Consider the following 26,164-nt stretch of genomic DNA (forward strand, 5'->3'; position numbering starts at 1 on the left):
ACACCACGCTATAATCGACTATAGTCGTGACGATGCCCACTTGATGGCGGCCAACAACGGCAAGCTACTCCCCCCTCCCCCCCCGCCATCACCCTCTACAGAGGGAGCTAGTTTTCAGGCACCCTAACAATGATAGCAGAATGATAGCTGAAAACAAGTGCTTGAGAACATACAGAAGTCTTGAACACGTTTCCACGCCTTAGAGTGTAGGAATGCGCTTGGCACCTCCTAACTTACCGAACACTTAACTAACTAGCTACAGACCTTCGGTGAGGGCACAAAGCTTTAGGCCGGAGTTGTTTCATGGACTTCAAACTCCGTCGACCAGTTACACCACATAGCATATTTCGAACATTCGTAAAAGACCGTGTGGACACGTGTATCTTCTTTTTTAAATGTCCGTTAAAGGAGCATGGAAGTGACCCAAAAACTATTTTTTGTTTTTAGCTGCGACGTCTTCCGCAACGAATAAAATGAGCTCCTGCGAAAGAACGATGAGCCCAGGTGACCTACAGAGCACGCGCAAGGCTATGTTCCGCACACCTTGAAAAACCCTCTCTACGTGCAAAGAGCGCATTGGCGGACGAGAACACGTCGTGACGTATCATGGGTTCCGGCACGTGACCAGTGTCGTCCAACGGCACAGCTCGAGCATGTATAAGCGACGCATGAGCCGAGAAGAAAAAGAATAAAAGGCACAGAGCAGTTACTACGTCACGTGGGGCTCGTGTCTCACATCCGCGAATGTTTTCTCCGACTGTCTTTTGTAAATCTTATTGGGTAATGAAAATACGCAACAGAGCGAAAATATTTTGCACGGTGACTCCTTGGATACAGCTTCAAAGATGAAGCAGGGTTTCGATGCATAATGTAAAAACCCCGAGACTACGGAACACGAAGGGACAGACACAAACACGAAGTCTCAAACACAGCTCTGCAGGTGCGTTTGAGACTTCGTGTTTCTGTCTGTCCCTTCGTGTTCCCTAGTTTCGGGGTTTCACCATCTCCACCAGCTCGCTTGTGTCTTAGCTATTTTTTCAGGGTTTCCAGTCATGTTAAATGACACTTCCATGATCCTTTAAATCTTTACTTCTTGTCAGGAAGAACTCTGATTGTAGCTACGTCACGGAATCGAAGTTTTGAGTTACGACAACAAGTGCGAAATTATCACAGCGTGTATCCCAATTTGAGGTAAACTTGTGTGGACATTTGAGTGCCCCCTTAACATATTCAGAGCTTACGGATTCGTGTTATCGAGGAATATTTGCGAGTACGAAGAGAGAACAGACTTACAAAATTCTTCAGACACGGTGTATCTGGAACAGGACAGGAGGGCCAAGAAAATTACAAGCGCAGGGATCATGTTGAATTCGGGGATGTTTACTTTCAAACTGAAATCAGGAACAGTTGGTTGTAGCGTCTGGCAACAGCTGCTCCTCGTGATTCCTCTGACCACCTTCGAGAAGATAATTCCGCAAAACAAAAGAGTTCGTGACGTTTGGCGAGCAGTTCGTGACTATAGCACAAGAAACTCTCGTTATTCGAGCGCTTCTTAACCGGTGTGTTGCAGGCGCACTCAAGTTTGCCTACTGCCCTAATTACCTTACTGCATTTTTGTACGTCATTACCGTATAGACAGGAATATAGGACACTCGCTCTTTCTCAAAATTGACCGCAAAAAAGTCTATCTTCGTCTTACGTACCACCCACTGGCCGGAAAAACTCCGACAGTCTCGCAACAAGGAGTGGTAGTCGACGCCATCTTACCTCATGTTATTTGCTTTTCTTTCCTTTTCGTTGGGTGTGTGCGCGCAGCCGGGTTCCTCTAATAGACACGTCGCTTTCGGTGAACAAAATCTTAATGAGAAAATACTTGAGCCGCCATCGTGTGATATTTCTGAGGTGAGATAATGTTGCGGTCATTTATTGTATGCGGCGAAGTGCTGCTGCATATCTGAGGCGTTGTCCGCTGAAATGGTGTGGCAGCCTAGGGGATGAAGCCGTTCAATGTTCCAGACAAAACTGAAACACCTGCTACCTGAAAGTGGAGGACCCTACCCTGCAGAGCAAGTCTTTGTATCTGTCCGAAATTATATCCCATACCGTCAGGCACTGCGACGTGATACAAGTTGGAACTTGAGTACAATTCTTTTCGGATCACGAAACTGTAGTCTCGGCTACACCAGACCACCGAGATTTCGGTTCTCAGCCCGCATCGTGACGCATATACATCTCCCTGCAGGAACACCAGTGTGTGGCCCACGATACCAGCGGGTACCTTGGAGACACGGCTCCTGGGACATAGGACGGCGGAGTGGTGGGACTCTGCCAAGGCCGTCGCAAGGGTCGTGACACTGAAGTGGGGCAAGAACATTGCCTCCGAACAGCGAGACGAAACTCGTCTGAACAACGTTAAAATCTGGGCAGGTTGGTAATCCATTTCAAAGCGATAAAAACCTCAGTATTAGGGAAAAAAGTACAAGACCCGTCTTGTTCGAAATGGGGCTGCTGGATGGGGCCACGGGCTCCGCTTGCCGAAGGACTCGACACACTAGGGATAATCGCTTATGCAGAGCTGCAAGCATAACTTTCTGGGCTTCTCGCTTCTCCAGCTAAATGCAACCCTCGAGAACGAGCAATACTGGTGCACCAGAGCATCAAGTTGGCGGCATCAGTTGGCTGTGTGCTACTACCGAACGTTCTGCCTGCAGGTGCACCGTATATGTTGCTCTGGGGATGTTTTACGTCCTGAGTTGATTTCACAGGGGAGTGTGCCTTATATTGTAAGAAAAGAAAAGTATAATCCCACTCACCTAGGTACAGCTATATTGCAACTACATTTCTACTCAAACACATTTTATCTTTTGGGTATAACTACACAGGAGAAACTGTCGTTCTACCAGCTTGGGTAGGAAATTGTACCCTTTTGAACGTGAGACAGAGGAGCAAGGCAAATGGACGCCTCCGCTGATACCCGCGGGGAAGAAGGTGGGCGTTGGTTGGCCCAAAATGGCAGAAGTACTGTCGTTGTACCAGCTTGGGTAGGAAATTTTACCTTTTTTTCTAAGAGCGAACGTGAGACAGAGGAGCAAGGCAAACGAACGCCACCGCTGATACCCGCGGGGGAGAAGGTGGGCGTTGGTTGGCCCAAAATGGCAGAAGTACTGTCGTTGTACCAGCTTGGGTAGGAAATTTTACCTTTTTTTCTTAGAGCGAACGTGAGAGAGAGGAGCAAGGCAAACGGACGCCACCGCTGATACCCGCGGGGGAGAAAGTGTGTGTTGGTTGGCCCAAAATGGCAGAAGTACTGTCGTTGTACCAGTTTGGGTAGAAAATTCTACTTTTTTTCCTTAGAGCAAACGTGAGAAAGAGGAGCAAGGCAAAGGGACGCCCCCGCTGATACCAGCGGACGAGAAGGTGGGCGTTGGTTGGCCCAGAATGGCAGAAGTACTGTCGTTGTACCAGTTTGGGTAGAAAATTCTACTTTTTTTCCTTAGAGCAAACGTGAGAAAGCGGAGCAAGGCAAAGGGACGCCCCCGCTGATACCCGCGGAGGATAAGGTGGGCGTTGGTTGGCCCAAAATGGCAGAAGTACTGTCGTTGTACCAGTTTGGGTAGAAAATTCTACTTTTTTCCTTAGAGCAAACGTGAGAAAGAGGAGCAAGGCAAATATACGCCCCGCTGATACCCGCGGGGGAGAAAGTGGGCTTGGTTGGCCCAGAAGTACTGTCGTTGTGCCAGCTTGGGTAGAAAATTCTACTTTTTTCCTTAGAGCAAACGTGAGAAAGAGGAGCAAGGCAAAGGGACGCCCCCGCTGATACCCGCGGGGGAGAAAGTGGGCTTGGTTGGCCCAGAAGTACTGTCGTTGTGCCAGCTTGGGTAGAAAATTCTACTTTTTTCCTTAGAGCAAACGTGAGAAAGAGGAGCAAGGCAAATGGACGCCCCGCTGATACCCGCGGGGGAGAAAGTGGGCTTGGTTGGCCCAGAAGTACTGTCGTTGTGCCAGCTTGGGTAGAAAATTCTACTTTTTTCCTTAGAGCAAACGTGAGAAAGAGGAGCAAGGCAAAGGGACGCCCCCGCTGATACCCGCGGAGGAGAAGGTGGGCGTTGGTTGGCCCAAAATGGCAGAAGTACTGTCGTTGTACCAGTTTGGGTAGAAACTTCTACTTTTTTCCTTAGAGCAAACGTGAGAAAGAGGAGCAAGGCAAATGGACGCCCCGCTGATACCCGCGGGGGAGAAAGTGGGCTTGGTTGGCCCAGAAGTACTGTCGTTGTACCAGTTTGGGTAGAAAATTCTACTTTTTTCCTTAGAGCAAACGTGAGAAAGAGGAGCAAGGCAAAGGGACGCCCCCGCTGATACCCGCGGGGGAGAAAGTGGGCTTGGTTGGCCCAGAAGTACTGTCGTTGTGCCAGCTTGGGTAGAAAATTCTACTTTTTTCCTTACAGCAAACGTGAGAAAGAAGAGCAAGGCAAAGGGACGCCCCCGCTGATACCCGCGGAGGAGAAGGTGGGCGTTGGTTGGCCCAAAATGGCAGAAGTACTGTCGTTGTACCAGTTTGGGTAGAAAATTCTACTTTTTTCCTTAGAGCAAACGTGAGAAAGAGGAGCAAGGCAAAGGGACGCCCCCGCTGATACCCGCGGAGGAGAAGGTGGGCGTTGGTTGGCCCAGAAGTACTGTCGTTGTACCAGTTTGGGTAGAAAATTCTACTTTTTTCCTTAGAGCAAACGTAAGAAAGAGGAGCAAGGCAAAGGGACGCCCCCGCTGATACCCGCGGGGGAGAAAGTGGGCTTGGTTGGCCCAGAAGTACTGTCGTTGTGCCAGTTTGGGTAGAAAATTCTACTTTTTTCCTTAGAGCAAACGTGAGAAAGAGGAGCAAGGCAAAGGGACGCCCCCGCTGATAACCCGAGGGGGAGAAGGTGGTCGTTGGTTGGCCCAAAATGGCAGAAGTACTGTCGTTGTACCAGTTTGGGTAGAAAATTCTACTTTTTTCCTTAGAGCAAACGTGAGAAAGAGGAGCAAGGCAAAGGGACGCCCCCGCTGATACCCGCGGGGGAGAAAGTGGGCTTGGTTGGCCCAGAAGTACTGTCGTTGTGCCAGCTTGGGTAGAAAATTCTACTTTTTTCCTTAGAGCAAACGTGAGAAAGAGGAGCAAGGCAAATGGACGCCCCGCTGATACCCGCGGGGGAGAAAGTGGGCTTGGTTGGCCCAGAAGTACTGTCGTTGTGCCAGCTTGGGTAGAAAATTCTACTTTTTTCCTTAGAGCAAACGTGAGAAAGAGGAGCAAGGCAAAGGGACGCCCCCGCTGATACCCGCGGAGGAGAAGGTGGGCGTTGGTTGGCCCAAAATGGCAGAAGTACTGTCGTTGTACCAGTTTGGGTAGAAAATTCTACTTTTTTCCTTAGAGCAAACGTGAGAAAGAGGAGCAAGGCAAAGGGACGCCCCCGCTGATACCCGCGGAGGAGAAGGTGGGCGTTGGTTGGCCCAGAAGTACTGTCGTTGTACCAGTTTGGGTAGAAAATTCTACTTTTTTCCTTAGAGCAAACGTGAGAAAGAGGAGCAAGGCAAAGGGACGCCCCCGCTGATACCCGCGGGGGAGAAAGTGGGCTTGGTTGGCCCAGAAGTACTGTCGTTGTGCCAGTTTGGGTAGAAAATTCTACTTTTTTCCTTAGAGCAAACGTGAGAAAGAGGAGCAAGGCAAAGGGACGCCCCCGCTGATACCCGCGGGGGAGAAAGTGGGCTTGGTTGGCCCAGAAGTACTGTCGTTGTGCCAGCTTGGGTAGAAAATTCTACTTTTTTCCTTAGAGCAAACGTGAGAAAGAGGAGCAAGGCAAAGGGACGCCCCCGCTGATACCCGCGGAGGAGAAGGTGGACATTGGTTGGCCCAAAATGGCAGAAGTACTGTCGTTGTACCAGTTTGGGTAGAAAATTCTACTTTTTTCCTTAGAGCAAACGTGAGAAAGAGGAGCAAGGCAAAGGGACGCCCCCGCTGATACCCGCGGGGGAGAAAGTGGGCGTTGGTTGGCCCAGAAGTACTGTCGTTGTGCCAGCTTGGGTAGAAAATTCTACTTTTTTCCTTAGAGCAAACGTGAGAAAGAGGAGCAAGGCAAAGGGACGCCCCCGCTGATACCCGCGGGGGAGAAAGTGGGCTTGGTTGGCCCAGAAGTACTGTCGTTGTGCCAGCTTGGGTAGAAAATTCTACTTTTTTCCTAGAGCAAACGTGAGAAAGAGGAGCAAGGCAAAGGGACGCCCCCGCTGATACCCGCGGGGGAGAAAGTGGGCTTGGTTGGCCCAGAAGTACTGTCGTTGTGCCAGCTTGGGTAGAAAATTCTACTTTTTTCCTTAGAGCAAACGTGAGAAAGAGCAGCAAGGCAAAGGGACGCCCCCGCTGATACCCGCGGAGGAGAAGGTGGGCGTTGGTTGGCCCAAAATGGCTGAAGTACTGTCGTTGTACCAGTTTGGGTAGAAAATTCTACTTTTTTCCTTAGAGCAAACGTGAGAAAGAGGAGCAAGGCAAAGGGACCCCGCTTATACCCGCGGGGGAGAAAGTGGGCGTTGGTTGGCCCAGAAGTACTGTCGTTGTGCCAGCTTGGGTAGAAAATTCTACTTTTTTCCTTAGAGCAAACGTGAGAAAGAGGAGCAAGGCAAAGGGACGCCCCCGCTGATACCCGCGGAGGAGAAGGTGGACATTGGTTGGCCCAAAATGGCAGAAGTACTGTCGTTGTACCAGTTTGGGTAGAAAATTCTACTTTTTTCCTTAGAGCAAACGTGAGAAAGAGGAGCAAGGCAAAGGGACGCCCCCGCTGATACCCGCGGGGGAGAAAGTGGGCGTTGGTTGGCCCAGAAGTACTGTCGTTGTGCCAGCTTGGGTAGAAAATTCTACTTTTTTCCTTAGAACAAACGTGAGAAAGAGGAGCAAGGCAAAGGGACGCCCCCGCTGATACCCGCGGAGGAGAAGGTGGGCGTTGGTTGGCCCAAAATGGCTGAAGTACTGTCGTTGTACCAGTTTGGGTAGAAAATTCTACTTTTTTCCTTAGAGCAAACGTGAGAAAGAGGAGCAAGGCAAAGGGACGCCCCCGCTGATACCCGCGGGGGAGAAAGTGGGCGTTGGTTGGCCCAGAAGTACTGTCGTTGTGCCAGCTTGGGTAGAAAATTCTACTTTTTTCCTTAGAGCAAACGTGAGAAAGAGGAGCAAGGCAAAGGGACGCCCCCGCTGATACCCGCGGAGGAGAAGGTGGACATTGGTTGGCCCAAAATGGCAGAAGTACTGTCGTTGTACCAGTTTGGGTAGAAAATTCTACTTTTTTCCTTAGAGCAAACGTGAGAAAGAGGAGCAAGGCAAAGGGACGCCCCCGCTGATACCCGCGGGGGAGAAAGTGGGCGTTGGTTGGCCCAGAAGTACTGTCGTTGTGCCAGCTTGGGTAGAAAATTCTACTTTTTTCCTTAGAGCAAACGTGAGAAAGAGGAGCAAGGCAAAGGGACGCCCCCGCTGATACCCGCGGAGGAGAAGGTGGGCGTTGGTTGGCCCAAAATGGCTGAAGTACTGTCGTTGTACCAGTTTGGGTAGAAAATTCTACTTTTTTCCTTAGAGCAAACGTGAGAAAAGGAGCAAGGCAAAGGGACGCCCCCGCTGATACCCGCGGGGGAGAAAGTGGGCGTTGGTTGGCCCAGAAGTACTGTCGTTGTGCCAGCTTGGGTAGAAAATTCTACTTTTTTCCTTAGAGCAAACGTGAGAAAGAGGAGCAAGGCAAAGGGACGCCCCCGCTGATACCCGCGGAGGAGAAGGTGGACATTGGTTGGCCCAAAATGGCAGAAGTACTGTCGTTGTACCAGTTTGGGTAGAAAATTCTACTTTTTTCCTTAGAGCAAACGTGAGAAAGAGGAGCAAGGCAAAGGGACGCCCCCGCTGATACCCGCGGGGGAGAAAGTGGGCGTTGGTTGGCCCAGAAGTACTGTCGTTGTGCCAGCTTGGGTAGAAAATTCTACTTTTTTCCTTAGAGCAAACGTGAGAAAGAGGAGCAAGGCAAAGGGACGCCCCCGCTGATACCCGCGGGGGAGAAAGTGGGCTTGGTTGGCCCAGAAGTACTGTCGTTGTGCCAGCTTGGGTAGAAAATTCTACTTTTTTCCTTAGAGCAAACGTGAGAAAGAGGAGCAAGGCAAAGGGACGCCCCCGCTGATACCCGCGGAGAAGAAGGTGAGCGTTGGTTGGCCCAAAATGGCAGAAGTACTAGACGTACCTTGACTCCCCTTTTCCGCCATCCTATTTTTGTTTGCTTACAGTGCCTTTATTCGCACACACATATACAATTTTTGCACACTTGCTATGTACGATCGTAGCCTCTTATACATGCTTGCACAATGAGGCAAACCGTATGGAGCCGCCAGTTTCCTAGGGTCAGAAGCACGGACATTCAGTCAGAGCAGTGACAGCCTTTGCCTCCCCGTAAGCGTACAGTGCCGAATGCTCGGTGCATGGGCTGCTCTACAACGCTTTGCGGAGATAAACGTCTTGGATGGGTGCAGGCTGTGCAAGCCTCCGTTATCTCTCCATAAGCCAGTGGTTATCGAAAGACGCCGTGCTAGATAGCGTTGGTACAGTCTCCTATGGGCGTCATGTCATCTTTCCGACTGTCAGACGCTACCAGTTGTAATCTACAGTCTGTGTGTAGGAGGACGGCGTCATGACCGATGCTGCTGCTATCGCATCAGGGTAACTATCACACCTAGGAAACTAGCGCCACTATATTGGACGATCGGCGCCTGTGTGTCTTGAAAACGCTGGACAGCCATATAGTATATAGGAGGATATGGTACAATACACGGAGGTTCCGAGGTACCGCAACATGTATTACATCCCTCAGAGAGCAGAATAGATAAGATGCTTAGTGTGCTCGATGACTAGCTCCCTCTGTGTGGAGTCGAGTATTATTTTTTTTAAGTAAGCCCGCCATTTTTACGCTATTGGTCAGACGGTCACCACGCTTGGATGCTGTGTTCCTCTTTCACCGACTCCTCCGATATTTGCTTAATTAGATCGCACCTCGTAAGCGTTAGATCGTACCGTAAGCGTACCTCCGAGCGAACCTAGCCCCCGCCAGTAGTTATGTGTTAAGTGTAGGGCTAGCGCGGCCTGCGCATTTGAAAGAGATTGGCGGATACCGTAGCAAACAATACGGCTGCCATCGCGCATTGAACGACCGACACCACGCTATAATCGACTATAGTCGTGACGATGCCCACTTGATTACGGCCAACAACGGCAAGCTACTCCCCCCCCCCCGCCATCGCCCTCTACAGAGGGAGCTAGTTTTCAGGCACCCTAACAATGATAGCAGAATGATAGCTGAAAACAAGTGCTTGAGAACATACAGAAGTCTTGAACACGTTTCCACGCCTTAGAGTGTAGGACTGCGCTTGGCACCTCCTAACTTACCGAACACTTAACTAACTAGCTACAGACCTTCGGTGAGGGCACAAAGCTTTAGGCCGGAGTTGTTTCATGGACTTCAAACTCCGTCGACCAGTTACACCACATAGCATATTTCGAACATTCGTAAAAGACCGTGTGGACACGTGTGTCTTCTTTTTTAAATGTCCGTTAAAGGAGCATGGAAGTGACGCAAAAATATTTTTTGTTTTTCGCTGCGACGTCTTCCGCAACGACTAAAATGAGCTCCTGCGAAAGAACGATGAGCCCAGGTGACCTACAGAGCACGCGCAAAGCAATGTTCCGCACACCTTGAAAAACCCTCTCCACGTGCAAAGAGCGCATCGGCGAACGAGAACACGTCGTGACGTATCACGGGCTCTGGCACGTGACCAGTGTCGTCCAACGACACAGCTCAAGCATGTATAAGCGACGCATGAGCCGAGAAGAAAAAGAATAAAAGGCCCAGAGCAGTTACTACGTCACGCGGTGCTCATGTCTCACGTCCGCGATTGCTTTCTCCGACTGTCTTTTGTAAATCTTATAGGGTAGTGACAATACGCCGCAGAGCGAAAATATTTTGCATGGTGACTCCTTGTATACAGCTTCAAAGATGAAGCAGGGTTTCGATGCATAATGTAAAAACCCCGAGACTAGGGAACACGAAGGGACAGACACGAACACGAAGTCTCAAACACAGCTCTGCAGGTGCGTTTGAGACTTCGTGTTTCTGTCTGTCCCTTCGTGTTCCCTAGTTTCGGGGTTTCACCATCTCCACCAGCTCGCTTGTGTCTTAGCTATTTTTTCAGGGTTTCCAGTCATGTTAAATGACACTTCCATGATCCTTTAAATCTTTACTTCTTGTCAGGAAGAACTCCGATTGTAGATACGTCACGGAATCGAAGTTTTGAGTTACGACAACAAGTGCGAAATTATCACAGCGTGTATCCTAATTTGAGGTAAACTTGTGTGGACATTTCAGTACCCCCTTAACGTATTCAGAGCTTACGGATTCGTGTTATCGAGGAATATTTGCGAGTACGAAGAGAGAACAGACTTACAAAATTCTTCAGACACGGTGTATCTGGAACAGGACAGGAGGGCCAAGAAAATTACAAGCGCAGGGATCATGTTGGATTCGTGGATGTGAACTTTCAAACTGAAATCAGGAACAGTTGGTTGTAGCGTCTGGCAACAGCTGCTCCTCCTGATTCCTCTGACCACCTTCGAGAAGATAACTCCGCGAAACAAAGGAGTTCGTGACATTTGGCGAGCAGTTCGTGACTATAGCACAAGAAACTCTCGTTATTCGAGCGCTTCTTAACCGGTGTGCTGCAGGTGCACTCAAGTTCGCCTACTGCCCTAATTACCTTACTGCATTTTTGTACGTCATTACCGTATAAACAGGAATATAGGATCCTCGCTCTTTCTCAAAACTGACCGCAAAAAAGTCTATCTTCGTCTTACGTACCACTCACTGGCCCGAAAAACTCCGACAGTCTCGCAACAAGGAGTGGTAGTCAACGCCATCTTACCTCATGTTATTTGCTTTTCTTTCCTTTTCGTTGGGTGCGTGCGCACAGCCGGGTTCCTCTAATAGACACGTCGCTTTCGGTGAACAAAATCTTAATGAGCAAATACTTGAGCCGCCATCGTGTGATATTTCTGAGGTGAGATAATGTTGCGGTCATTTATTGTATGTGGCGAAGTGCTGCTGCATATCTGAGGCGTTGTCCGCTGAAATGGTGTGGCAGCCTAGGGGATGAAGCCGTTCAATGTTTCAGACAAAACTGAAACACCTGCTACCCTATTGAAAAATCCCACAAAGTGCCACATTATTACAAGTAGGAATCTGTATGAGACATGTAAGATATCACATGTCCCATATTGATTTGATGTGAGCATCGACATGAGACTTATGAGACCCTATAATTCCCACATCAGTCTTTTATGGGACCCTATAATTCCCACATCTGCCTTTTATGGGATCCTTTACTTCCCACACCAGCCTTTTATGGGACCTCATATTACCCTTCAGAGATGATAATTTCCTATATTGGCCTCATATGTGGCCAGATATTTCCTAGAATGAACTCATATGTAGCCCTATATTTCCCCAGTAGTGAGTGGATGGTAGTTAAAAATGCATGTTGTGAAAAAAATATCAAACACTCTTCGAATTGCAGTAACTTTAGATTTTAAGCTTCGACAGTGAACGACAGTGAATGAAAATTTTCCTCCTATTTGTTTTTAATTTTTGTTATTTATCGTTTTGTTGATTGGTAATATTAATTTGAACTATTTGGTGTCAGCATATAAAGAACTTCATATTATGTGCTAAGACAGCAAAACCCAAGCCACTCGCATATGGTATGGGATCTTATAATTTTATGAGATCCTATACTAATATGAGATTCTATACAGATGTGGGATATGAGGTCCTATATTCATTTGGAATATGAGAACCTACATTGATGTGTGATAAGAGATCTCACACCAGATTCCCACAACATTGTTGTAAGCACTCATTGCATCAATTCACAGTTTCACCCATCATCACTTTGTTCTCTTTTGCTTTGCTGTTGTGATGAAAATAAAGGACTCGTGAAGTAACGTTCACGAGGCACTTCGTGCTAATCGTTCAACACGGGCAGTCGTTCCTCGTTTCCGTCTTGGCTCCGGAGGCTCTGCTATCAATGGTTATGGGCCCAGGAACCCTGTAACGGGACTTATCTACCAGTTAGCGACCCCGGTACCCGACGCATCAGAAAGGATGACGCAGGCAGTGAGTCAACTGGAGAAATTAGATAAAGACAATTATCCGACATGGAGCTACAAGGTTACGGTCTACTTGAAGACCAAAGGGCTATGGCATGTGATCACGGATGATCCTCCTCAACAGCCCACAACCTCCTCGAGGTCGCCTCAAGAAACCTCTACGTCTGAAGTCATTCGAGAATGGAACAAAAGCGACGCAGAAGCCATGAATGTCATCGTCCAGTCACTCGGAATGAACCAGACCAGCTACGTGATAAACCAGACGACAGCAAAAGGAGTCTGGCAAAAGCTCGAGGAAGTGAACAGAGGTCGAGTCCTTGAACGGGTGTTGACGTTGAAGAGGGAACTTAACAACGCCAAGTGGAAAAATCAGGAAACTGCTACTGAGTATATGCAGCGCGTCGAATATTTGGCAGAGCAACTCCGTGTACTAGGTGAGAAGATTGACAACGATGAAGTGGCCTCACTAGCGATCCAGGGGCTCCCGAAGGCTTACTATAACGTGGCCAGGAGTTTTGATGCTTGTAACGCATCCGATTTGACGCCCGAGAGAGTGAAGTACGCTATAGTACAGGAAGAGCTACGACAGCGGAGGGATACCACTGAAGAAGCTGCGCACAAGGCGCGAGTCATGAACAGAGGACCACGAGTGATCGATAAACTACATTGTTACAACTGTGGTAAACCAGGCCATTTTGCCAGAGAATGCCGTTCGTCGGGACTACGAGAGCGCAATCTAAAGAGAGGAAACCCATCACCATTCGTCAACAGAAGAGGGGACATATCGGCCTCAAATATTTGTTTGCTAGGAAAGAAATAGAAGATGGACTTTTTCAGGTATCGTTTATCCCCACTACAGAAATGGTAGCCGACTACCTGACGAAACCGGTATCAGGAGCCAAGAACAACTTTTGCGCCGTACATTGTGGACTTTCCATTTCACCGTGAATTGACGAATGAGCGTGAGGGGGAGAATGTTGTAAGCACTCATTGCATCAATTCACAGTTTCACCCATCATCACTTTGTTCTCTTTTGCTTTGCTGTTGTGATGAAAATAAAGGACTCGTGAAGTAACGTTCACGAGGCACTTCGTGCTAATCGTTCAACACGGGCAGTCGTTCCTCGTTTCCGTCTTGGCTCCGGAGGCTCTGCTATCAAACATCACATATGAGATTTTTCAATAGGGTGGGCGTTGGTTGGCCTAAAATGGCAGAAGTACGGTCGTTCTACCAGCTTGGGTAGGAAATTCTACGTTTTTTCCTTAGAGTAAATGTGAGACAGAGGAGCAAGGCAAACGGACGCCACCGCTGATACCCGCGGGGCAGAAGGTGGGCGTTGGTTGGCCCAAAATGACAGAAGTACTGTCCTTGTACCAGCTTGAGTAGAAAATTTTACTTTTTTCCTTAGAGCAAACGTGAGAAAGAGGAGCAAGGCAAACGGACGCCACCGCTGATACCCGCGGGGCAGAAGGTGGGCGTTGGTTGGCCCAAAATGACAGAAGTACTGTCCTTGTACCAGCTTGAGTAGAAAATTTTACTTTTTTCCTTAGAGCAAACGTGAGAAAGAGGAGCAAGGCAAACGGACGCCACCGCTGATACCCGCGGGGCAGAAGGTGGGCGTTGGTTGGCCCAAAATGACAGAAGTACTGTCCTTGTACCAGCTTGAGTAGAAAATTTTACTTTTTTCCTTAGAGTAACTGTGAGAAAGAGGAGCAAGGCAAACGGACGCCACCGCTGATATCCGCGGGGCAGAAGGTGGGCGTTGGTTGGCCCAAAATGACAGAATTACTGTCCTTGTACCAGCTTAATTGAGTAGAAAATTTTACTTTTTTCCTTAGAGCAAACGTGAGAAAGAGGAGCAAGGCAAACGGACGCCACCGCTGATACCCGCGGGGCAGAAGGTGGGCGTTGGTTGGCCCAAAATGACAGAAGTACTGTCCTTGTACCAGCTTGAGTAGAAAATTTTACTTTTTTCCTTAGAGCAAACGTGAGAAAGAGGAGCAAGGCAAACGGACGCCACCGCTGATACCCGCGGGGCAGAAGGTGGGCGTTGGTTGGCCCAAAATGACAGAAGTACTGTCCTTGTACCAGCTTTAGTAGAAAATTTTACTTTTTTCCTTAGAGTAACTGTGAGAAAGAGGATCAAGGCAAACGGACGCCACCGCTGATACCCGCGGGGCAGAAGGTGGGCGTTGGTTGGCCCAAAATGACAGAAGTACTGTCCTTGTACCAGCTTGAGTAGAAAATTTTACTTTTTTCCTTAGAGCAAACGTGAGAAAGAGGAGCAAGGCAAACGGACGCCACCGCTGACACCCGCGGGGCAGAAGGTGGGCGTTGGTTGGCCCAAAATGACAGAAGTACTGTCCTTGTACCAGCTTTAGTAGAAAATTTTACTTTTTTCCTTAGAGTAACTGTGAGAAAGAGGAGCAAGGCAAACGGACGCCACCGCTGATACCCGCGGGGCAGAAGGTGGGCGTTGGTTGGCCCAAAATGACAGAATTACTGTCCTTGTACCAGCTTAATTGAGTAGAAAATTTTACTTTTTTCCTTAGAGCAAACGTGAGAAAGAGGAGCAAGGCAAACGGACGCCACCGCTGATACCCGCGGGGCAGAAGGTGGGCGTTGGTTGGCCCAAAATGACAGAAGTACTGTCCTTGTACCAGCTTGAGTAGAAAATTTTACTTTTTTCCTTAGAGCAAACGTGAGAAAGAGGAGCAAGGCAAACGGACGCCACCGCTGATACCCGCGGGGCAGAAGGTGGGCGTTGGTTGGCCCAAAATGACAGAAGTACTGTCCTTGTACCAGCTTTAGTAGAAAATTTTACTTTTTTCCTTAGAGTAACTGTGAGAAAGAGGAGCAAGGCAAACGGACGCCACCGCTGATACCCGCGGGGCAGAAGGTGGGCGTTGGTTGGCCCAAAATGACAGAAGTACTGTCCTTGTACCAGCTTGAGTAGAAAATTTTACTTTTTTCCTTAGAGCAAACGTGAGACAGAGGAGGAAGGCAAACGGACGCCACCGCTGATACCCGCGGGGCAGAAGGTGGGCGTTGGTTGGCCCAAAATGAGAGAAGTACTGTCCTTGTACCAGCTTGAGTAGAAAATTTTACTTTTTTCCTTAGAGTAAATGTGAGAAAGAGGGGCAAGGCAAAGGGACGCCCCCGCTGATACCTGCGGGGGAGGAGGTGGGCGTTGGTTGGCCCAAAATGGCAGAAGTACGGTCGTTCTACCACCTTTTTTCCTAGAGCAAACATGAGAAACTACTGTACCCGGTAGACGATCTGGTCCCGGATGAACGAGCTTCCTTTCTACCCAATTAAGAAATTTCAACTGATTGCAACTGAAATTCGACAAAAGTATTTTTTGAAGATTGCAAACTTAATTGCCGCATGGGAGCCGTTCGCCGCATATTTTTCCGTTCTACCGTTTGCTTATTGACCCCAAATGACACGTTTGGTGCCGCACCCTGTATGTATGTGTCTACTCAACATCCATGTCCTGTTAGCATTATTTTAGTATTTGATATAGCAGAAACTGAACAACATCCAGGAACATAATTTATCCCCTCTTCCAATATAACATCGCATGCACAGTGGTTTGGTGCAGAATAAAAATTCTCATGAGTCAGAACTTGGTTGCTGAAGGATGGTGATGCCAGGCAGGATGAAGTGACCTGTGTGCAGTGGAGTAGCCACAATCGGGCTGATTGCGGTGCTAAACAAGCACACTCTTGAAAATGATGTCCTAAGATTACCAGCACGATACGACTTATTGACATAATGCATGCGTCTTTCCGGTTACAATGCTGAGTAGTACTGCTGACACGGTCACGTGAGGTAGGAAACCTCACGGTCACGTGAGGTTTTTCGAGCTGAAATCGAAGTTCCTGTCCGCACCGCAGGAAAATTTAAGCTACACCAATTGCATGCATGTGTAGGAAAGGGGCCTGATGTGACTGTCTGCGCCCGTTGACACATATGCATGTCTTGTTTCTTACCCTCCTGTAGCGACCCAACAAATTGCAATACGCTTCTAAATTTTCATTGGCAGGTACATACTGGTATGTGATGTCATTGCAGCAAAAATAGTAAAAAGTGGATAAGTCGATTTATCCCCGTTTTTAGTATTTTTGTTGCTATGACATCTCAGTATGCGTATGTACCTGCCAAAAAAAATTAGGACCGTATCGCAATTTATTGACCCGCTACACGAGGGTAAGAAACGGGAAATGCGTGTGTGTCAATGGGGCAGCAGTGCCAGCAGTGCTATTGAGAGCTGTAATAATAATAATAATAAAAAAAGACCGTGTGCACTATAATCTAATATGTCACGTTGTGCTGCCATTGAGGGCATTGTTTTCAAGATTCTGCTCCTTTAGCAGCACGGCAACTCCGATGCTGGCTGCTCCACTGCACACAGGTGACTTCGCTCTAGCTGGCATCACCAACAAAGACGAACTCGTGAAAACCCTGTGCCGTACTACGAGGGGCGTTCAAGTCAAACCGGGACTTTTCATTTTTCGCAAAAGTAAAATGAACTTACAGGCGAGAAATTAGTTTTATTTTTCAACGTAATCTCCAGCTGCACTAATGCATTGTCCCAACGTTTCACGAGGGCTTGGGTGCCAGCAGCGTAGAAATCCTTACCGGCGCGTAGAAGCCATGATCGGACTGCATTCTTGACCTCGTCGTCGCAGCTGAAGTGGTGGCCCCCAAGGAACGCCTTCAGTGGCCCGAAGAGATGGAAATCGCTGGAGGCGAGGTCAGGACTGTAAGGGAGATGTGGCAGCAACTCCCAGCCAAGTTCCTGTAAGCTGCGTGTCGTGACATGCGCGGTATGCGGGCGTGCACTGTCCTGTAGGAGGAGGACTCCCTTGGTGATGAGGCCCGGCTTTCCGAAACTGGATGTGTTCATGAATGATAGTGTTCAACGTTCTCACAAAAAGGTCAGTCTTTCGAGCCACTTCGAGACATGTTATCCGTTGGTCCTTGAGGATCAGGCGCTCCACAAGTTGGATGTTCTCAGGAACTCTGACACTGGGCTCTGAGCCGCCCCGGCCGGGATCGTCCTCCACTGATGTACGGCTGTCTCAGAACCGTTTGCACCACTCAACCGCTTTGCTGCGGCTAAGTGTATCGTGGCCATACTGAGCCTGAATTCTTCTGTGAATTTCAGATGACTTTACGCCTTCATTCACGAGAAACTTCATGACAATTCGCTGTTCGATGTGCGCGCTCACCTCGTTGTCGGCCATCTTGTCTAGCACGTGTCTTCTGTTTTGCACAACCTTTGGACCACTACGTGGTGAACAGGGAGGCCTGTCGCGTGTGAAACTCATGAAAAAGAAGTAGCGGGAATCATTTGTACACTCAGGAGACAGAAAATCCCGTTTTTACTTGAACGCCCCTCGTACATTGAAAAAGGGAATATGTCATGCTTCCGGAATTTGATCAATTCCTGTGAAGTCACACGCCCGAAAATGATGCTGACAGGATATGCATGCAGGGTAGACACATTTATACATGTTACACATTTCGCATTTGCGTTACTTGAGGAAGCCCAAATGCAATTACCTTACCAAATATTGACTTGGAGTTCTTCTGGTTTGGGATTTTTCGACTTCTCCCCTCATTGCACACAGAGGTTCAATTCTTGGCCGCCTGCCGAAGGCCCTGATAACGAAGTTGGTACTGACGTCAGCGCCGAAGAATAGGAGTTGTGTTAGCTCTTCATGTCTTGAATATTGGGTACGAGGCATCGCCTATGGCAGATAGACTCGCTTGAGTGCGTGATGTCACAGCGATAAGGCGGCGCTGCTGTCCTATTTGGTGGGCTAAAATCACACGATCATCGAATCACCGTGTGTTTTCGGTCACTATTAAGACGTGCCTCAAAGTGGTGTAGCTATTGCATGTGCTACGTGGCACATCAAGGCCGATAATGCCGTACACAACGTGCGGTTTCCTACTCCCTTTTGCCCACCAGCGTCGTCTGCTCCATGCACAGATGCGCCCTCTTGTTTACAAACTGAAGTGGGTGTATACTCTAGATCCAGTGGAACGTAATTACTCCATGACTGAGAACGAATGATTGATGGAAGTTTTGGAGCTGCGAAAGTTTACGGTCGGGCGTTCCATGTGGTCACTAATCATCACACGCTGTGTTAGCTAGTTCACATCAAGAATCTTACCGGCCACCTTGGACGGTGGGCGCTTGAAGAGCTAACAAGTCACGCAGAAGACACTTGGATGCCGACAGCTGGTCGCCAAACCCACCTCTGCCTCAATGCGAGCTGTCTTCTGCCGTCGTGGGGCTGCATTCTTCTGATATCGGTCACTGACAACGCTGAGGAACGCGCCTGCTGAAATTTCCGACGAACTGTCCTCGACAACCGGGGCTATAGGCCGCAAACCAAAACATTCAGTAACTGCATTCCGGATTGGGTTACTGTAGAGTTTCCAACCGCAGGGTTCCCAACAGTTGCTGGTAAACCCTAATCTCTAAAGCATGACATAGCCATCTGCCACCTTGGCCTATTAAAGGCAAACAGCCGCCTTGGCGACTTATCGACTAATCTTTTCCAGAGGAATGTCTGGCTCCCTATCGAGGTGCATCAAATGCTACGTCCAGAACCAGCAAAGAAAGCAATCAACTACTTCGCAAGCGCCCAGTGTCGTCATTTGGTAATAAATAATTATGTTCGTCCACTACCTAGCACGCTTCGCGGCGACACAACAGACTCCAAAAGGCACTGCGGCTGATGTGTAGCTTCCTTTCACCTCGAGCCCCGTGGAGCACCACGTGCCCCGATGAGCGAACGCGGAACGTCCGACGACTACGAACTGCGCTCTTTCAACCGCAGCGGACTATTCGATACAGTGCCTCACATCGTCCGGTACTCTACAATCCAGTCGGCCTTGTCTGGCCATTGACAGAGAGCAAAGATTCACAAAGTCACATTGATTCCCTCCAAGGAGGTGCTACCGCGCTACAAGTAGTAATGACTGGACACAGACTGTCCGCAACGCTACAAGGCTTCTGGACACGTTTAATTAGCAATTAGAGCAATTTGGGACCCCCCACAGTAATTAGGATCATTCAGGGAGTCATTACACTAATTGGGGAGCATCTAAGACGTGTCCAGACCACCCTGTGCGTTGCTGACAACCTGTGTCCATAAAAAATAAAAAATAGGTAGAAAATAAAATAAAAAGATAGAAATAGAGTGGAGAGAAACAATTTATTCGAAAATCAACGATGTCGCGGCGAAGAAGCCGCTCCGCAAACCCGAGTGACCAGCGCCCGCCATGTTGGTAGTTGGCGACGGGCAGCTGCAGAGATCGACGACAGGTGGCCAAGTAGTTGCAAGGCATCACAGCAGATGGTGCCACCATCATAGCTCTATGTGAGAAAGAGAACAACAAGATACTAGCGGCAGTGCTACACTTTACATTATCTGTCCCCAGCGTGCCCCGTCGTTCCTCGTGCAAACACATAAAATTATACGATAAGGGTAACTACGACCAAATAAATTCTGAATTATCCAATTACTTGGCTAACTTTCTCGCTAATTTTGAAGTACGGACAGTCGAGGAAAACTGGTGTTTATACAAATCCAAGATTAATGCACTTATTGGCCTATATACCCTTGATTCTCATCAAGACACATTGTCATGCCCCATGGTACAATCATGAAATGAAACTGCTCGCCCGTAAAAAGAAACGTCTGTACAGGCTTGCTAAGCGCTCTAAGTCTGCATCATCACTGCCAAAATATCAAGAGTGCGCCCGGAAATACAAATCATTGGTGACTTCTTCGAAACGCGTGTTCTATAGCGAGGGCCTCGTTAACCTCTTGAAGCACAGCCCCAAAGCATTCTACAAAGTTATAAACCCAAAATCTCCATCGGTAAACATCCAACTGAAAGATCATGATGGTAATTTTGTTAGAGATAACCAATGTTCTCTTATCTTCAATAACGCATTTGCAAGCGTGTTCACCAACGAAGACACAACTCCCCCTGCCGCGCCTCCCACATCCATCTTCAATAGCATGTCACCGATAGCGATATCTCCTGCTGGCATTGAAAAGATTATCTCTTCCATCAAGGTTTCCTCCTCTGCTGGTTTCGATGGAATAAACAGCAAAATTCTTGAAAACACAAAGGCTCACTCGAGCAGATTTCTGCAATATTCCAACAATCACTTAATAGTTCATAGATGGGTAGATATCCAGCGAACCGGTAGAGATGTAGGAAGGGAGTTGCCTCAGGACAGAAGCCGCCGATATTTCGAACGGAGACTGTTCTTCTTCTGGGCACCGTCCTCATCATTGGCATGGTTTAAAGGGACAAATCGCATGAACCTTTAAACACGTCACACCTAACCCTTTAAATACCATGCCACTGATGAGGACGGTGCCCAGAAAAAGAACAGTCTCTGTTCGAAATATCGGCGGCTTCTGTCCTGAGGCAACTCCCTTCCCACATAATAGTTCAGTTCTGCCAGAAGACTAGCGTCGGGGAATGATAATACCAGTGCATAAAAGGGGTGTCACTCATTCACCACTGAACTATAGACCAATCTCCATTACCAGCGTCCCCTGCAAAATTATGGAACACATTATATATTCGCAGGTAATCAACTTCCTAGAGTCAAATGCTTACTTTTCCCCCTGCCAGCATGGCTTCCGTAAAAATTTATCGTGTGAAACACAACTAGCTGGTTTTATCCACGACCTCCACTCAAATATGGACAGTTCTACTCAAACAGATGCAGTGTTCCTGGACTTTGCTAAAGCCTTTGATTCTGTACCGCACGCTAGATTAATGGTAAAACTCTCATAACTAGGGCTTGATGCACATGTTCTCTCCTGGATTCATATGTTCTTAACTGACCGCCTCCAGTCCACTTTCGTGAACAACCATTCGTCGTCCTTTTGTCACGTATCATCTGGTGTCCCCCAGGGTATGGCCTTTGGGGTATGTGAATAAATAAATAAATATTGCTTGTGTAGTGAAGCCGCATTTGCTGTGAAATAATTCTGCAATTTAGTTTATCGCGTAGGCACAGAAAGAATTTCGCCGCAGGCTTTGTATTTGACGATCGTAGCAATGGCTTGAGCCAAAGTTTATCATTGCTTGTGATTCATATTTAGGTCTCCAAGAACACTACAAGGGATTGGTGTTGATGGACAACGTTAGGTAGTTATAGATGTAGTTAAACTACATTGCAGTAGTTAAAGAAGTAGTTTTAACTACTCCCCTGAAAAGTAGTTGAACTACTAGTTAAACTAGTCAATTGCAAAGTAGTTAGTAGTTATAGTTAAACTACTGTAGAAGTAGTTAGTGGCCATCACTGCAGAAAACAGTACACATCGGGGAAAAGGCAATCGACTAGGCCTAACCACAGTGTCACAACACTATGCAGCTAACACAAGGCGGGAACCGCTAAACGTGCGTCAACACGGAGAGAAGGTTTCCTCTCCGCTAAACAAGTCTAAACATGCGAGAAAAGGCTTAATACGAGCGCGGTCAAACATCGACAAATCACTCGTTGGTCACCGCTAAACACGGGGGGGGGGGGGCACGGCGAACATGCGAGAAAAGGAGCACGGCAAATCACTCACCTTTTCCCCTGCGGCGATTGCTCATCAGCCAGGCAGAAACTGAGCGGGCGCGGGGACGGCGGATCAACCGAGCACACGTCTGCTCTCCGCGACAGCCAGCCAGAAACTGAGCGAGCGCGGGGACTGCGGAGCAACCCAGCACACGTCTGCCCTGCGCGACAGCCAGCGAGCAACTGACTGAGGCGACGCCGGCAGGGTTGCCAGACGCCAAACTCGTCTCCCGCCAAAAACAGACACAGAAAATAGCCCAAAAATAGCCAATGCCTTAAAGAAAAAATAGCCAAAATAGCCAAAAGCGTTTTCATTACTCTGTTCAAAACCGGGAGGATATACAGCATAAGAGGGGCATGCAACTTGCACATGGGCTATGAAAAGCGCATATGTATAAAATCTTGGATTATGGATACATTACTTCGCTTGTGAACTTGTTCAAGAAGTTGTTGGATGGCACAAAGTCTTTACAACAACGTCCATTTGTCTGCAGGGCGAATTTCACGTGAAGAATGTTCTCAAGCGTGTCTGCTTTCGTTAATGTGACTTGGCTAAAGACACGTTCGACTGCCACGTTAGAAAGTGGCAAGCAAAGAAGGCTTAGACTGAGACCAGACAGTTTCGGAAACATCTTCTGACCGGCACTATTTGTAGCATTTGCTAGGTTAATCCAGAAGTCAGCAGTTGTTTCTCTGCGGAGTTCTTCTATGTTGGTCTGAAGAAGGTCGAATTCTGACTCCATGGCTGATACATCACTCGGTGCAATGAACCTACGAAAGCCGTTCAAGATGTCACCGAACTTTTTTGAGCCCACCGAGTTGTAGTCTAGCATTTTGAGGCTTTCCATAAGTTCTATATTTGATGGGATCGGTTTCAGGAGAGCTTTGATTGCCGCCACCAAAAAATGCCGGCAGCGCTCCATTACCCCCGATGTCTCGTCTTCAGAGATACTTGTTGACGATTCCAGCTCATGGCGGAATGTGGTACCGAAGTTACATGCCCTCACATGCAATATGTGGGACTCCCATTTGCAGCCTGGTGACGCAAAAGGCGGCATTACGACTCGCCTCATGAGAGTCTTGATGAAAAGCAGTAGGTCCTCGTCTGCATGGGTCAGGGTCCTCGGCTTCAAACATTTTGGTAATTTTTTCAAATTCGTCAATTATTGGACTGGTAAATTTTAGGAACAGCAGATTCATATCATCTTTGTACATATCAGACAGCAGCCTCGCTGTGTAACACCTTTCTTGCGATTTTGCAACATCGAAGAAAGTTTTCAGCTCCAGCCATTGGGTTAATAATGTGCGCAGGGCTCTCGCGATGCTTAGCCATCGTGTTGCGCTCACCCCAATGAGCTGAAGCGGCATAGAACCATCATTGATGGTAGAGTAGATATCCTGGTAAGTCTGCTGTCTCTTCGGAGAGTGTGCAAACCAATTGAAAGTCTCCTTGACCAGGAAGTCTAGCTGAGATGGCAGGATGGCTACAGCCTCGCTGCATGCCAACTGCAGGGAGTGGCACATGCACTTCACCAATACTAAGTCCTGGTTGAAATTCTTCATGCGGCTGTAGAGACTGTTGTTCGGGCCGCACATGACACTGGCTCCATCGGTCCCAATACCGACACAGCTCTCCAGGGGAATGTTGCAGGATCCGAGAAATTCTTTTAAGCTCAAAAATATTCCCTCTGCCGACGCGTCATATATTGGGACAAGTCCCAAGAAGGCAGTGCGAAATTCACAATGTTTGTCGGAATAGTAGCGCGAGACCACAGCAAGTTCTTTCGAGGAGGACACGTCCGTACTCTCATCAAGCATTAGCGAGTACTTGACATTTTCCATGTCCTTCAGAAGTACTTCCTTAAATGTCGGTCCAAGTACTTTTGTAATAAGTGCTGAACATTTTGTCTGGCACAGTGACATTCCTGAAGCCATAGGTGAGTCACTGAAACAGTCCTTCAGGAGTGGTGTCAGATGATCAGCAGTCATAATCGAGCTGTGGACTGCAATATGGGCAGCTATTCGTAGTTCGGTTACTTTGATTGCCCGAACGCTGCTTGTCGAACGTGCCCTGACTTCCACAAACCCGTCCAATCGACTCGTGCTTGCTGGGCATGCCAGTGCTCCCGCATTTCTTTGATGCTTTGCTGTTTCCTTGTGAGCCCTGAGGTCCCGGACATGTGGTCGCAGCTCAGTCTTGCATACCTTGCAAAACGCAGACGTCGACGTCGACGATGCAGCAAGCCAACCTATTAATCAGGGAGAAGCCATTCACACCTGCGTCACGTATTGCGGTGCTGCGGCACCAAGTAAGGATGACAACCTACCTTTGAACTCCTCGTCATCCTCCCATTCCTTTCTGTAATGGCGTGAATACTTCGCCCATTTGCCCATGTCTGCGCGAACGCCCTGGTTGTCAAACCTACACTTAACCACGCGTTCGAGTGAGCGGGCTTGTGGAGACGCGACTGAGAAGAGGGAGGCGACAATGCGGCGCCGTCGATGTGTCAGAATGTCCAACAGTATTAGTTTTGGGGCTTTTAATAATGGAAAACCAGCAAGCCCAAGGCACTACGTACTCTCTCCAGTTCGCGCAACTTATTCAAACTCAGCACTTTCAGAAAAACAATGAAGTCGCACGGGAATTTGTTCCTTTGACCTTCGAAATTCTAATTGTACACGAACAAAAGCTGCGTTGCAGTATCACCACCTGTGTCCGCCGCAGGATCACCGAATTCCGAAAAAGGGTTCCGGCATGTGTCTTCGTATCTCTTCATATCTATTCTGCTGACCATTTACACGAACGACCGGGGAGCGCAAATGACCATTACTTATTTCAGTCTCGACAGACGGCAGTGCATTATAATGTGCCGGAACAGAAATGCGTGCCTGCCATGTGCTTATAAAACGTAAAAGTTTTAATGGAGTGTAGAGACGAGGGGTGACCGGGGTGACAACCGTCGTGTGGTCGTGTGCTGTCGTGTGAGCGCACGTGGTGTGAAACGCTGGAATAGCCCAAAAATAGCCAAATAGCCAAGTAGCGCGCGCTCGTAGCGGCGACGGGTGGCTTCTCAGTTTCGGTTTCACTCTCATTTCGTTCTTTATTTCTTTGCGCGCGCGTTTATCTGTATAAAGGCAGCGCGCACCGCGCTCGCGTCATCACTACGTGAAGATGTACAGCTAACACTCGTTACAAAATTGTTCCCGTACCCACGCTTCTTGGGAAGAAGTGGAGAAGGAATTTTTCAACAGCGAAAGTCCCCGTAACGAGCTCGTCATCACTGCTTTTCGCTACGTGATAGACATGGTAGGCTTTGGCAATATAGGAGAGATCTCGCCGGGACCGCTGCAGGAGATGGTGCGTCGGATCTACGCCCGTTACAAGCACGTCTGCACAACGCTTCCTGACGGACCCCTGGGACTCATGAGCGAATTTGTGAGCTTGTCCAACGCAGAATTCAACTACATCGCTGCAGACATCGTGGACCTTCTCGCTCGTGCCATCGCTCATATTAAGCACGCCCTGCGGAAGCAGCGACATTTGCAAGCAGTCTACATCGCCAACTTTGTCATTGATTTGTTGAAATACCGATTGGTTATTGACATGCAACGCATTAAACAGTCCAAATAACTTTGACGAGGCTTTGTCTTTTCATTCACTGAAACATGTTTATTGAATACATACAAAAGAGTTGGTCGATAGATGCCTGCACCCTCCCTGACTTGTCCGATCTCACATTACGAGATGATCAGACGTGCCAGAAAAGGGGAATCTTCATCGCAGCGTCGTCATTGCGCGGGTCACTGCACCAGCACGATGACGGAATGGTCATTCTTTTCGTACACCCATTCCGCTACCACACTGCCACGATGACCCGTGCTTCTCCTGTCTGCGCGCGCGAGAAAGAGAGAAGCATGTCTCGACTAGAACTTTTATTCTCGGTTACATGCGCGTGCAGCTCTTTGTTCCGCGGTTACTCGATGCCTGACGACGACGCTCTCGGGCTCTCTTCCGGGTTTTCCAATGCTACACAAAGAGAGAGCACTATCGTAATCCTATACGCGTCAAAACACTAGGAAAGCTTACCGTATTCGCAGCTTCCATAAGGGAAGGAGTGTACGGCATCAACGAGATAGAGCTTGTCGTCGTAGGGGACCAAGCTCTTCTTGAGTCTCGAAATGGTGTACATCATTTGCTTTATACTCTGGATGGTACACTGCTTGTGAGAGACCGCCTTTTCATTGAACAGAGAATCTCGGTACACTTCGTGCAATAAATGTTTCCTCACCACGTCCTTCTTAACTCCTTTTGCTCTCGCGATCTGTTTGAGTGACCCAGCCAAGAG

At 48.4% G+C, this 26,164-nt stretch overlaps 1 protein-coding gene across 1 annotated transcript; it reads left to right on the plus strand.

The window, feature by feature from the left end:
• The first annotated feature begins 3,295 nt into the window (after positions 1 to 3,295).
• Positions 3,296 to 17,012, plus strand: LOC135391497 (axoneme-associated protein mst101(2)-like). The gene is made up of 46 exons (XM_064621767.1): positions 3,296 to 3,304; positions 3,355 to 3,417; positions 3,498 to 3,560; positions 3,772 to 3,843; positions 4,037 to 4,152; positions 4,446 to 4,506; positions 4,586 to 4,648; positions 4,720 to 4,791; positions 4,996 to 5,067; positions 5,261 to 5,323; positions 5,403 to 5,465; positions 5,537 to 5,608; positions 5,670 to 5,741; positions 5,803 to 5,895; positions 5,945 to 6,007; positions 6,079 to 6,150; positions 6,211 to 6,282; positions 6,344 to 6,406; positions 6,486 to 6,545; positions 6,617 to 6,709; positions 6,759 to 6,821; positions 6,893 to 6,955; positions 7,035 to 7,097; positions 7,169 to 7,261; positions 7,311 to 7,373; positions 7,445 to 7,507; positions 7,720 to 7,812; positions 7,862 to 7,924; positions 7,996 to 8,067; positions 8,129 to 8,191; positions 12,165 to 12,851; positions 13,469 to 13,531; positions 13,611 to 13,673; positions 13,753 to 13,815; positions 13,895 to 13,957; positions 14,041 to 14,103; positions 14,183 to 14,245; positions 14,325 to 14,387; positions 14,467 to 14,529; positions 14,609 to 14,671; positions 14,755 to 14,817; positions 14,897 to 14,959; positions 15,039 to 15,101; positions 15,181 to 15,243; positions 15,323 to 15,395; positions 16,897 to 17,012. The coding sequence occupies exons 1-46, from the start codon at positions 3,296 to 3,298 to the stop codon at positions 17,010 to 17,012; spliced, it is 3,771 nt and encodes a 1,256-aa protein (XP_064477837.1).
• The last annotated feature ends 9,152 nt before the right edge of the window (positions 17,013 to 26,164 follow it).

Source organism: Ornithodoros turicata, chromosome 1 (genome assembly GCF_037126465.1).
Source record: "Ornithodoros turicata isolate Travis chromosome 1, ASM3712646v1, whole genome shotgun sequence".
NCBI lineage: Eukaryota > Metazoa > Arthropoda > Arachnida > Ixodida > Argasidae > Ornithodoros > Ornithodoros turicata.